At 36.0% G+C, this 13,124-nt stretch overlaps 4 protein-coding genes across 4 annotated transcripts; 2 read left to right on the forward strand and 2 right to left on the reverse strand.

Moving 5' to 3' along the window:
• The first annotated feature begins 5,504 nt into the window (after window positions 1-5,504).
• gammaSnap1 (gamma Soluble NSF attachment protein 1) lies at window positions 5,505-7,502 on the forward strand. The gene is made up of 6 exons (XM_073990260.1): window positions 5,505-5,712; window positions 6,194-6,377; window positions 6,438-6,632; window positions 6,707-6,777; window positions 6,846-7,233; window positions 7,287-7,502. The coding sequence occupies exons 1-6, from the start codon at window positions 5,660-5,662 to the stop codon at window positions 7,377-7,379; spliced, it is 984 nt and encodes a 327-aa protein (XP_073846361.1). The 5' UTR covers window positions 5,505-5,659; the 3' UTR covers window positions 7,380-7,502.
• Window positions 7,503-10,334: 2,832 nt separating this feature from the next.
• Window positions 10,335-11,801, forward strand: LOC141387502 (mitochondrial inner membrane protease subunit 2). The gene is made up of 4 exons (XM_073957355.1): window positions 10,335-10,503; window positions 10,744-10,810; window positions 10,879-11,172; window positions 11,229-11,801. The coding sequence occupies exons 1-4, from the start codon at window positions 10,483-10,485 to the stop codon at window positions 11,354-11,356; spliced, it is 510 nt and encodes a 169-aa protein (XP_073813456.1). The 5' UTR covers window positions 10,335-10,482; the 3' UTR covers window positions 11,357-11,801.
• Window positions 11,401-12,243, reverse strand: Tcs1 (Threonyl-carbamoyl synthesis 1). Its single transcript, XM_073957354.1, has one exon. The coding sequence runs from the start codon at window positions 12,241-12,243 to the stop codon at window positions 11,479-11,481; it is 765 nt and encodes a 254-aa protein (XP_073813455.1). The 3' UTR covers window positions 11,401-11,478.
• Window positions 12,244-12,282: 39 nt separating this feature from the next.
• Window positions 12,283-12,774, reverse strand: Polr3K (RNA polymerase III subunit K). Its single transcript, XM_073990968.1, has 2 exons — window positions 12,543-12,774; window positions 12,283-12,478 (listed from the first exon to the last, which is right to left on the reverse strand). Exons 1-2 carry the CDS (start codon window positions 12,681-12,683, stop codon window positions 12,293-12,295), a joined length of 327 nt encoding a protein of 108 aa, XP_073847069.1. The 5' UTR covers window positions 12,684-12,774; the 3' UTR covers window positions 12,283-12,292.
• Between the last annotated feature and the right edge of the window lie 350 nt (window positions 12,775-13,124).

Below are 13,124 nucleotides of genomic sequence, written 5' to 3' on the forward strand. Positions count from 1 at the left end.
TGTCCAGGTTGATATCGAAGGCAATCATGAAGTCTACACCAAGTATAACTTCGTCCACAATATCGGCCACTATAAAATCGAAATTTACCGATTTTCTACCCATGCTCAGTCTTTGGTAGGCCTTTCCATGCACCGTTGTAGTCTCGCTGTGGCCGTCCGCAATTTGACTCCATTTAACGGCAACATCTTCTCTTTTACTAAATCCGGTCTAATAATAGACTTTGATGCACCGGTGTCCAATGTCAAGGTACGCAAAACACCATTTATGAAGCCTTCAACCGTTAGGTTGTGATTCTCCTGCTGGACTATGGCTATAGAAATTGTGGGACCATCGTTTTCATCCTCTGCCAGCGGCGCCTCGTGATTGACGGAATTCACTTTATTTGATTCACCTGATGTCTCTCTTTCCACATTGCTGGCCACCGGTTGGTCGTCGCTTTTTGAAGGCCACAATCTGCATTCTCGGGCCATGTGTCCAGTTTTCCGACAGTTATAACAAGTCTTTTTCGTTCTAGCAGCCCTTCGTTTCACACGCATTAGTGCATCCTTCAGCGGGTCGACAACGGTCTGGGAATTGTTGTCCTCAACGTCCAGCCTCCTCACGTTGTAAGCTTTAGGTTTCACAAGCATCCTCGCGGTTTCTTGGGCCAGGGCAAATGACACGGTTTCTGCAAATGTTCCTATCGGTGCAGCATACGTCGCAAATTTTACCTCTGGATCACGAATACCACTAGCAAATGTCTCAATCTTTATGCGGTCCCCCAATGGATGTGTCTCCCCAGGATATGCCAACTGCGCCAACCGCTCTACTTCAGCCGCAAAGTCAAAGAGCAGCCATTATATCCCCATAGTTGTTCCTAGAAGCGGCGGGAATACTCTGTAATTCGTCAGCAGCATCACCCTTCAATGCCATAAGGAGTGATACCGCCTTGTCGTTGTCATTCCAGGAATCTCTAGCAGCCACGGTCTCGAACTGTAATTTGAACACATTGAAAGAGGTGGAGCCCTCGAACACTGGAGGCTTAATTTTTAACGTGTTATGAATAGCTCTCACTGGGTCACCTTTGATTTCCAGTTCCGACATTTTCTTCTCCAGGTTCACAAATTTCTCGTCACGGCCCAGAAATTTCTTTTTATCCAACTCTTTAATTTGTACCTCCACGTTTTCTACTCTCTTTTCAATCACCATCGTGATGTTCTCGAGTTTCTCGTTAATTTTTCTAGAATTCTCTTCCAACTCCTCTTTTAAGTTTCTTGAATTTTCTTCAAACACCCTAGAATTCTCTGCCATTAAGTTTTCGGTGATTTTTCTAGAGTTCTCTTCTAACTTTTCCTCTAATTTCCTGGAATTTTCTTCACTCTTTCTGGATATCTCTTCCAACATTTTACTGGAATTTTCTTTCATCATTCTACAATTTTCTGCCTTCATTTCCATCATAAGTCTGGAAGTTTCTTCGCTTTTCTTATTCATTTCCATGGAGCTTCCTTCTATTTTCCGTCGAACTCATATTCATTCCACGGCGCTCGAACTCTTCCAACAAGCGTTTTTGTAGTTCGGCCTTGTTGCCAGTAGAACACAACTCCAACTTACTTAGCTCCTTCTTCAAGTCTTCCACTCGTAGATCCTTAAACTTCATTGTAGGATGATCGTAATCCCACTGCTGACACCAATTGTTACGGAATTAGATTTAACTAATCTCCGTGTAGACGTTGTTTTATTCCCCGATACGATTAGTACCAAATAAAACAGGGTTCGTTTTAGATTAAGTTTCTACAATGCTTTATTTACTTTATTACACTTATTCGGAACCGACTTTAATTACTAAGCACACAGCTTGTATCTAGTTAGCACGCAGCACTTCTTTAACCGATCGGTTCAGTTCAATGCTTAAAACACAACTCAGTCAATTTTGCCTTTCCTATCGCTATTTATACCCCAAAATCTCCCTGTTCTAGAGTCCTCTAGAACACATATGGCAACACCTCGAATCTGTGCAGCGAACACACAGACGCACATTCGCATTAAGCGAACAACCATACTCACATACATACATGGGGGGAATACAATTGGACGACAAGCACAGTAATGACGTAACTACAACAACAAACAAATGCAAGAAATAAAGAAGTAACAAACAAAACAATAGCTGTGTTCCTTTACTTACCTGAGGTTACCATTTTAACCATTTGTTACCATTTTTAATCTGCAAAGCGTTCCTTAACACCGAAAAGTGGCAAAACTGGAAGCAATTTTTAAGAGAGTGAGAGGGGAGAGAGAGCGAAAATGGCTTTCTCTTCTACCACAGGCTACCAGCCAAATTTCTGCAGGTAGAAAATGGCAGAATTGATTTTGCGACTTTTGTTTGACGATTATTTCACAAAATGGACGAAAAACCGAAGAAAAAGTCGAACACTGACAACACTAAATTAAAAACTGTGAAATAAAAGACGAAAATTGATTTTTTATGTTTTTTTCTGACATTGCTGCCGGATCTACCATTTTTCCGTTCCTTTACTTTTCTGTTAAAAATGTTCATGAGAGAGCAATTTTGAACAATTTTGACACTTTTCTCTTTTGCCACTCTTACCATTAAAAAAGTAAATGAACAAAGCTAATAATTACATGATTGTGGCCATGGTACAAATACACAGGTAGCCGCATCGAGAATTGTTGGTAACATAAAATGTCAAAATTTGACATCAATTCAATGCAATTGACACATTATTTTACCATCAGCTGGCTTGATAATGCTACCTGTATTATTGTACCATGATTGTGGCAAAACAAAAGCACATTAATGAAAGGTAAAGAACTAGAATAATGAAGAGATTTCTACATGGTAGTTGTTGTTGTTGCTTAAATAAAGTAACTGCGTAATAAAACTTTGCGTTACAATTCAAATTTTTAAATTAACGGAAATTAAACTAAATTAACTTAAACCTATCAGTTATACCCCGTTTATATATAACCGGATTTAACAAACCGACTGGGTTTTAAATGTCAATTCCATTGCTTATATTTCAAATAAATCTTCATAAAGAAGGTTAACCCTGCAAAAAGCTCTAATATAAACAGCATATTACATTCGTAACAATCATGGTATAAGTAAAGAGGTAGATTTAAATGAAAAAAAATCTATAGAACCCTTGTTTTTCTTGAATTCCTAAAACTTCAAAATAAAAGCAACAAGTGGGTTTGTTTACAATCCATTTTCTGAGCATTTTATAAAAAAACGCGAAAAATGAATGAAGAGTTAAGTTTTCTCAACATAATCGAGTTTTGAATATGATAAACTGATTGTTTCAATGCAAATCTCACAAATTTCTTCCATACAAATGGTCTAAAAACAATTTTAAAAATCATTGAATTCGATTGTTTTTAAAATTGTTTGGCATATTATTCAAACACCACACACACATACACAGTTTGTTTATATTGTTTTGAAGTTTTAGGCATACTCGAATGAAAAAATTTAAATTGACATAAAGCTTTGGCTAACCTTTCTTATTAAACCATGGTAACAATATTATAGCTTTATGCAGGGTTATACTCTGTTTACATTTACGAAATCCACTCGATTTCATGTTTCAATTCCTTTGTGTATACGTCAAATGAAAACTCATCTGAAATCGATTGGATTTCATTTGACGTTTGAGCAATGGAATTGACAGTTGAAATCGAGTGGATTTCGTAAATGTAAACATAGTATTAACCTTCTTAATGAGGATTTATTTGACGTATAAGCAAAGGAGTTGACATTTGAAACCCAGTGAGTTTGTTAAATCCGGTTATTTATAAACGTACTAATAGACTATGCATGGTACAATAATTCTTAGGTAGGCCACAGCTATCAGCTGATTACAATTTTTTTGTTATGGCTTAATCTGTCAAAACCGTGTTGACTTTCAGAGTTGATATTTATTATTGATCAAAAAATTCAACTCTGTTTTGTTTTCATTTCAACATTTCGTTCTTCTTCTTCTTTGTTTACTCATCCGTTATCATTCATCAAAACAATTTTGACGTTTTAAGCCATAGCGACAGGGTTGTATTTTTTGGCGATTCTCATACCTGGCCTACCTATGAATTATTGTACCATGAGACTATGTTTACATTTACGAAATCCACTCGATTTCATCTGTCAATTCCTTTGTGTATATGTCAAATGAAAACTCATCTGAAATCGATTGGATTTCATTTGACGTTTGAGCAATAGAATTGACAGTTGAAATCGAGTGGATTTCGTAAATGTAAACATAGTAATAGCGTTTCTATAATTGTATGATTTTCTAGTGAGATAGGAACATCAGCGGTTTCCCCTTGCCATCTGGGAGAAAACTGCATATTCTGCATATTCAGCCGCTACAATGGTAGCTGTGTTCCTTTACTTACCTGAGGTTACCATTTTAACCATTTGTTACCACTTTTAACCTGCAAAGCGTTCCTTAACCCCGAAAAGTGGCAAAACTGGAAGCAATTTTTAAGAGAGTGAGAGGGGAGAGAGAGCGAAAATGGCTTTCTCTTCTACCACAGGCTACCAGCAAAATTTCTGCAGGTAGAAAATGGCAGAACTGATTTTTCGACTTTTGTTTGACGATTATTTCACAAAATGGACGAAAAACCGAAGAAAAAGTCGAACACTGACAACACTAAATTAAAAACTGTGAAATAAAAGACGAAAATTGATTTTTTTTCCATTTTTCCATTCCTTTACTTTTCTGGTAAAAATGTTCATGAGAGAGCAATTTTGAACAATTTTGACACTTTTCTCTTTTACCACTCTTACCCAGCAAAAAGTTTGCATCCACGGAAGCAGTTAAATCACTGGTGCAAGTGTCACGAAGTGCTTCTTTTTCTATGAATTCCTCAGTGAATTTTACAAGGGAGCGCGCAGAAAGGAAGCACTCCATTTTGCTTCCGCAGCACGCAGTTAGGAAGCACTCCATTTTGCTTCCGCAGCACGCAGCTAGGAAGCACTCCATTTTTACAATTTTTACCACTTTTACGAGTTTTGCGTTCCCGTACACAAAATTTGTATGAAAATCGTTTACGACTTTTACCACTTTGTAAAGTACGGGAACAGGCCATTAATAAGACATTTTAATTTTATTCTTATAGGCCGTTTATATATAACAAGGTTAACCCAGTGGGTCTGGGTTTCAAATGTCATTTCCATTGTATATACTTCAAACAAATCCTCATAAAGAAGGTTAACCCTGCAAAAAACTATAATATAAACGCCGTATTACTTTAATTTCATTTGTTGAATGAAAATTGAATTTTTTATCGTTTATACATAAAAGTGCTTGTTGGATGTAATCCAAATGTGAGGAAAAGGATTGCCTTTTTCATTAGTCCACTGGAAGCGCATCCATGCATGTAATGAAATCCTCACTCCAACTTGCACCACTTCCATTTTTTTTTGCTGGGTACCATTAAAAAAGTAAAGGAACAAAGCTCCTGTAAATGTGTTTTCTATCGCCGTCATTGCACAATTATAAATATACATCGGTCGCCGTCGAAACATCATTACACAGCTCCAAAGTCAGCGTGTGTATCTGTTTCTGAGGTGTCAAAGAAAAAGGAAAAAGGATCTGACAAATTAGTTACATTCCCCATATTTATTGATTTTTGCGTAGAAATTACGTTTTATTGAAAATGAGTAGTAAAATTGAAGAGGGTCAGGAATATATCCGACAGGCAGAAAAGAGGTAAATAATTGCAAAATTAAATCTGGTTTCATATAAACAAAAAGTGGATGTTTTGGAAAGAAAAAAACTGTATATACCCAGACATGTTACTAACTTGTGAAAATAATGTAATTGCATATGACCTTGGGCGTATTTTATCCAGTGGCCCATGGGAGATATGGAGTTACTGGTCCTCCAAAAATGTAAACTAATTGTTAGTTGTGTCCATCTGATAATAACCGAAACCCTATACTATGTATACCTTAAATTAATGTATAGTACAAAGTATGTGCATGAAAAAATCGATATTGTATGTCAAAAATGTTTACATTAATCAAATAATATATGTTCATAAAACTGCAGAAGTTGGTGTGACTAATGTGTCAATTGGTATTTATACACTATTATTTAGTCATATCTAGAAGTAAGAAAAATATAAATATGCCAGTTAACAATACTGCAAATCTAAAATCCGTGAACAATTGTTATCTAAATATTTCAGTCTTAAAACAGGTCTATTGAAATGGCGACCAGAATACGATACCGCCGCCGATTGCTACACAAAAGCGGCTACAGCTTTTCGGATTGCCAAGTCCTACGATCAGAGTAAGGATTGTTTTTTAAAAGCGGCAAATTGTCATAAAAACAATAGCTCTTGGTTCCATGCAGCTAAATGCTATGAACAAGTAAGTCTAACTCCTTAGATTGGCTTTATTTTGTCCACTAATACAATGTAAATCTTGCAGATTATATTACTTTGTAAGGAAACAAATAACTTGCTTAGTGTTGAAGAATATGCCGGCCGTGCTAGTCACCTATATCAGCAACATGGCTCTCCAGAATCTGCTGCTTCTGCTTTGGACAAGGCATCAAAGGTTGTAGAGCAAAAACATCCGGAAATAGCACTGCGTTTCTATCAACGAGCTTTGGAAATCAGCATGGTTAGTTTCTTCGTAGTTGTAATTGAATGTTATTTCATTGTATTTCACTACTGTGGTCTTATTTGTCATCACAGATTGAAGATGCGTCACGAACAGCAGCCGAATATGCTAGCAAAGTTTCACGTATATTGGTGAAATTGCAAATGTAATTAGAAACATTGTGATAATTTTTTGACTTCTTTTTAAATATTAATTTCTCTAACCATTTTGTAGGTATGATCAAGCTGCAGATGCTTTAAGGCGAGAAATTGGTCTTAATCAACAAACCGAATCTTATGGGCAAATCGGAAGATTAGCCGTTGCATTGGTATTAGTTCAACTGGCTAGGGGCGATCAAGTGGCGGCAGAGAAAGCTTTCAAGGAATGGGGTAATTGCTGTGATCCTCAGGAAGTACAAACTTTGGAAATGTTGTTGCAAGCTTATGACGATGAAGATCCTGACACGGCTAAGCAAGCCTTAGCTTCTCCATTTATAAGGCATATGGATGTCGAATATTCAAAGCTGGCATTAATTGTGCCCTTACCTCAAGGACTACCTAATGCTTCCAAACCTGCTGTTATTAAAAATGCTACAGCTTCCTATACATCACCAAACACCGATGTAAGTATGTCAATATTTTTTATTACAGCAACTGCTACAAACTCAAATTGCAGGCATCGAAAGGCGGAAGTAATGAAGGCGAAGCGGGACCTGAGAGTACTGGAACGGCAAACGATGATGATGACGAAGAGGGTGGACTTTGTTAATCTATTTGTTTAATTAAGGCTTAAATGTTATGATGCTAGTTATTATTACATAATATTGATGTATAATTATTAATGCTATTTAAATATTTCATTCCAAATATAGTCAACTACAGTTACAACTAATGTCTTAAAGTGTCTTCATACGTTAAGGAAAACGTACGTATAGATCTTGTCATATACATATGTAATATATCCATGCAATCAATTGCAGTTATTTCCTGGTTTTCCATTATGATGGCATATAGGTATAAAATAAGCTATTTCTTATTGAAAGTAATATAGAATTAAGCGTATATTTGAACTTAAAAATTTAAACGTATAGCTCTATTCCAGAACTAAAAAAGTTTGGCTGACTTCATAAACGCAAAATGACACGCCGTTCTCTTGTCTTGAGTTCAAAACTGCAATATGTCTTTTTATAGACAACTCCTCGAGTTTATAAATACCACATGACGCGTCATGTTGCGCAGTATGGCTGACTTCCGTATCGTCAGTTGGTTTACAAATGATAATCTGCGAAGTATTATGCTTCTTAACGCCGTTGCAATTAACAACTACTAAGCTACGTGTTTCAAAACATCAAAAATACGCATTTTCAATGCAGGTGAAAAGCAAACATGTATCAGTTTTATATCTGATACATTTAGTTGCATTTTAGAGGAACAATGTATGAGTGTGCAACTGAAATATTTTGACGAATTTTAAACAACACAAAGCAACTGACGATACTGAAGTCAGCCAATGTGTACGTTCATAAAAGCAGTAAAATGGCATGTCTTTTTTTGTCAGTGTTGCCACACATATTGACTTTGGGGTCGATTATGGATAGCAACCCAACTACAGTTGCGTTGCGGTCAACAAAATTTTGTAATAAAAATTTCCATTTCTGCATTGAAATTCATACTTGTTTACAATTAAATTAATAACTGAATGTTCAGAACGCTGATATTGAAGGAATTTGACAAATATTTCTGTAGTTTCACTTGTTTTAATTGTATGATTTTCTCTTCTGGCAACGCAAGTACAGTTGAGTTGCTATCCATAATCGACCCCTTTGTCTTCACCTTAGATTGTCATCAATTGCAATGCAAATGTTGTATTTATAAAGTCAGCTGTATTTTTGTAGACAGCTCCTTGAGTTCATAAATGCCACACGATGCGTCATGTTGCGCAGTATTTGTCAAAGTTGTGAAGTTTTCCCATTTGTTTTGCGCTGCCATTGACATTTAGTACGGTTATGCCAACTGACATTTGCCAAGAAAACAAGAGAAATACATAAAAACAATTAGAAATTACGGATTTGTGGTATGTACCACGGTATAATAAGAAAGGTATGGCAGAGCTTACAGCTGATTACAGCCCTGTAGGAAGCATGGGGACATGTGTCGACATGTCACCACTTTGTCTCCAATTATGGTGACAAAGTCAACACTTTGTCAACAGGCTGTCAACAATTTATACTTTTACCCATGGTACAATTACAAAGTTAGATGCATCGGCGAATTGCTACAACAAAGCAACTTTTTCGCTTGTTATCTCTTTTAATCTCTTGTGTTTGTCTATAAAGTGTAGACATGCCACCTCTTACTTACCGAATCATATGGTTTTTTGTTTTGATTTTTCATGGCGAATTCCTAGTTTTTTTTACGTTTTAGATTCGATCAGCTGGGCTGAGTCATCTACCTTTGAAATTGTACCATGGTAATGAGGTCTACTCATGGTACAATTAGAAAGGTAGATGCCTCAGCCCAGCTGATCGAATCTAAAACGTCAAAAAACTAGGAATTGGCCATGAAAAATCAAAACAAAAAACCATATGATTCGGTAAGTAAGAGATAGCATGTCTACACTTTATAGACAAACACAAGCGATAAAAAGATACAACAAGCCACCATTTGGCGAAAATTTTGACAGTTTACATTACAAAAAAAGTTGCCTTTCTTATTGTACCATGTACCATGCAAAAAACCATATGATTCGGTAAGTAAGAGATAGCATGTCTACACTTTATAGACAAACATAAGCGATTAAAAGAGACACCATTTGGCGAAAATTTTGACAGTTTACATTACCTTTGTAATTGTACCATGTAACATACGACATGCTAGTGTAATTTAAGGGGTGTTTACACTATCTATCAATGTCATATGAGCTGTCGCTTCTTTTATCCATTCGACATCCTTTATGTTTGTCAAAGTCCATACCACTTTTAGTTTTTGCGTTCACACTAGCATACAATTTTATATGACCATAAAATACAAATCACGCAAATAACACAATTTATTGGCCTGTTCCCGTACTTTATAAAGTGGTAAAAGTCGTAAAAGTTGTAAAAGTCGTAAACGATTTTCATATAAATTTTGTGTACGGGAACGCAAAATGTGTAAAAGTGGTAAAAATTGTAAAAACTTTTTAGTTCTGGAACAGAGCTATATTGTTAAAAACTTTAATCTACATTTTTGTTTTCTTTACCTATTTTCTTCATTTTTTGGTAAAACTGTTTTATTCTAATAATTAATTTCTCAACTGCATACGAAAATACATGGCCGAATAGAGCGCTCCCTAAATGAAAAATTTACATACATATGAGTTGCCACATCTTTTTGATAGATGAAAATTTTCATAGTGGTCACATTTGGTCTGTTCCTTTACTTTTGAAAGTGGTAAAACCGGCAAAAGTAGCAAAAGTTGTAAACTGCTCCCATATGAATTGTATGGTGTTTGAAGTGAAGGAACGCTTTTCGAGTAAAAAGTGGTAAAACTTGAAGATTCTTGCACGTAAAGGAACAGAGCTATTGTGTACAGCATTCACAGGTAGCAAATTTGACATCTCATATGACATTCATAGATAGTGTAAACACCCCTTTAGCCTTAAACCGTGCCATGTAGAAACCCTTTAAACAGTGATTTTGTACGTCAAAAATCACCACAAATAACTTGGCATCCCTGCCTGTTGTGCTAATAGGGGTCGCTGACAACACTGTTATAGTGTATGTTTAGATAACAATTGACAAATAGGGACTTGTTCATAAAACAATATTAATAAATTGTAAATAACTATATTAATAAATAATTCCTAACGTAACATAAACCAAGGAACTCCATGTATCGTTTCTTAAAGTCGGTTAGTATATCCCCTGGCATAAGACAGGTTTAGGCCTGGACGAGAATCATGTTTACGAAAAAGCGAGCGACTGGAGACTGGACTTGCACAAGAAAACATTTTGTGGGTGGTGTACTCAGGATTCATTCTCCTTAACACAGGTTAAAATGATCAAAATTGACCGTCCGGGCCTAAACATAACCTCCACATCAAATAATAACATCAATACAGACATTAAATTTTGTATGTTTATCTGTAAAGGTATTATTTGGAATCCCTATCGGTGTAACATTTTTGGACTGCGTTGGATATGTGGCAAGGGTTGATGGTAGGTAACAAATAGTTCAAATTTTTATCGAGCTCTTTAATGGACAAATATGTTGAAATTTCGATTAGGTATTTCTATGCAACCCGCTTTAAATCCCGATTCTTCACAGACTGATTATGTGTTCTTATCAAGATGGGCTGTGCGCAGCAATAACATACAAAGAGGCCATATTGTCTGCTTAATTTCGCCAAAAGACCCGACGCAAAAAATTATTAAACGCGTTGTAGGCTTACAAGGTGATGTGGTGGCAACATTGGGTTATAAACAGGAAATAGTACGAGTACCCGAAGGCCATTGCTGGGTGGAGGGTGATCATACTGGACATTCATTAGATTCCAATACGTTTGGACCTATTGCACTAGGTTTGATCAATCACCATTTAATACAGGCGCTATATAATTATTTTCCATTGTTACAGGTCTAATGACAGCGCGAGCTTCATTTATTGTATGGCCACCAGAAAGGTGGCAAAGCTTACCAAGTGAATTGCCACGAAAAAGAATACCTATACAAATAGCAAAATCTTCAACTTACCAGCAAGCATGATCACGCAAAATTTGTTCATCTAAATAACGTTTCTAAACAAATCATTGATTTTCTTATATTTGTAGTTTTATTTAGCCTAAATTATAATTTTTACAATAAATATGTATGTTTATTATAGTGTATCAACATGATCCCAAAGACTCGAGTGACTCTAATCCATGTTCATTTAAAACATCAAGAGTGTATTTTAGAGCAACACCTTCACGAACTATTTTATAAATACCTGGTGCTGACAAATCAACAACAGTCGAGGCAGATCTACTTTCATCAGAAAGACCTACAGTACCAGAGTCAAATATTCCTCCCAATGAAGGCCACAGACTTTCGAATTCTTCAATATTAAGACTACTCTTTTCTGAAGATCTATTTGCACTAGTTAACGCCAAAGGTTGTTCATTGTAGATATTACAGAGCTCTTGAATAAATTTAAAATTTGGAATGCGTATCCCTATTTTGCTTGTGCTGGGGTTGAGAAAAGGGTTGCTCAAATATTTCGATCTTTCTATGACGATCGTTATGGGTCCAGGCAATAACTTTTCCAATAATGAGTCATTTAAATGGTCCGCTCGTCCATACTTTCTCAGATCAGCTAAATTTCTTACGCATATGGCAACAGGCTTGTGGAAATCGCGACCCTTTATTGCGTAAAGTTTTTTGATGGCACTTTCATTATTTGCATCACATGCTAGGCCATATACTGTGTCTGTAGGCAGAGCAATGACTTTTCCACTTCTAAGGTATTGAGCTGCAACATCTACCGAATTGTCTTCATTCGCATCGTGAATGTGTGTATTTTTGTTTGAGGACTGCATTATTATCGATGTTGCTTTAAATCTTCTTAAACGACATCCGCCGAAAGGGCCTAAACTTTTTGTTAATATTGACATTAATGACTACAAGACTGCTATTGTTTTTCGAATTGAAAAGAATAATTCGCTAATCCCTCCAGTTATGTCCACACAATTGATTAGCGCATTTATAAAATGTTGTCATAGGTTCATCAGCAGAACGAGTCTGCATCTGCATGAAGTATGCCTTCTTATGCGAACAAGAGGGGCACTCTGCGTCTGTGGAATCTACGTTTTCCCATGCAGCAGCACCTCCCATAACATGGTCAACCTCCTGAGAATTGTAAAGTTAATGATATTAAGTTCGTAAATTTTATTCATAATCTGACGCCACCTACCTTGAGACGGGGATACGTTTTTGTTGATGACTTCTTCTTTATGTTAAAGATATAAGGGCATGTATTGCAAGAAAATCTATGACCGGTTGTACCTTGCTCTACCATTAAGATGTTACTGCATTGTGGACAAAATAACAACATTATTCATTACTTTGGAATTTCAAAATAATTTTTTTCGTCACCAGATCCGATAGGTTGTTTGCTGGTTGTTGCAATGAAAGGTAAATTTTAGAATTTAACACGTTTTCATATCAGCTGTTACAAGAGACACATTTAATAAGGTAGTGGCCATGGCACAATCATACAGGTACCCGCATCAGCCCAGCTGATGTACTGTGAGCTGTCAAAAAAATTGTTGTAATTGAAACACACAAAATTAAAAAACAAACATTTAAAAGAAAAAATGTGAATTTTTGACGGATTTTTGTTATAATGTGTTTATTAATAACTGCCTAACAAAATTTTGTTGAAAAAAATGTGTGAATCGCTTTATTTTTGTAAAACATTTTTGACATTTCACAGTACTGAACTCGGTTTTGTTGTAGTTGTTTGCTGATGCATCTACCTGTTAATTGTGCCATG

Source organism: Musca autumnalis, unplaced genomic scaffold, assembly GCF_047663935.1.
Source record: "Musca autumnalis isolate F117 unplaced genomic scaffold, ASM4766393v1 scaffold_5, whole genome shotgun sequence".
NCBI classification, from domain to species: Eukaryota; Metazoa; Arthropoda; class Insecta; order Diptera; family Muscidae; genus Musca; species Musca autumnalis.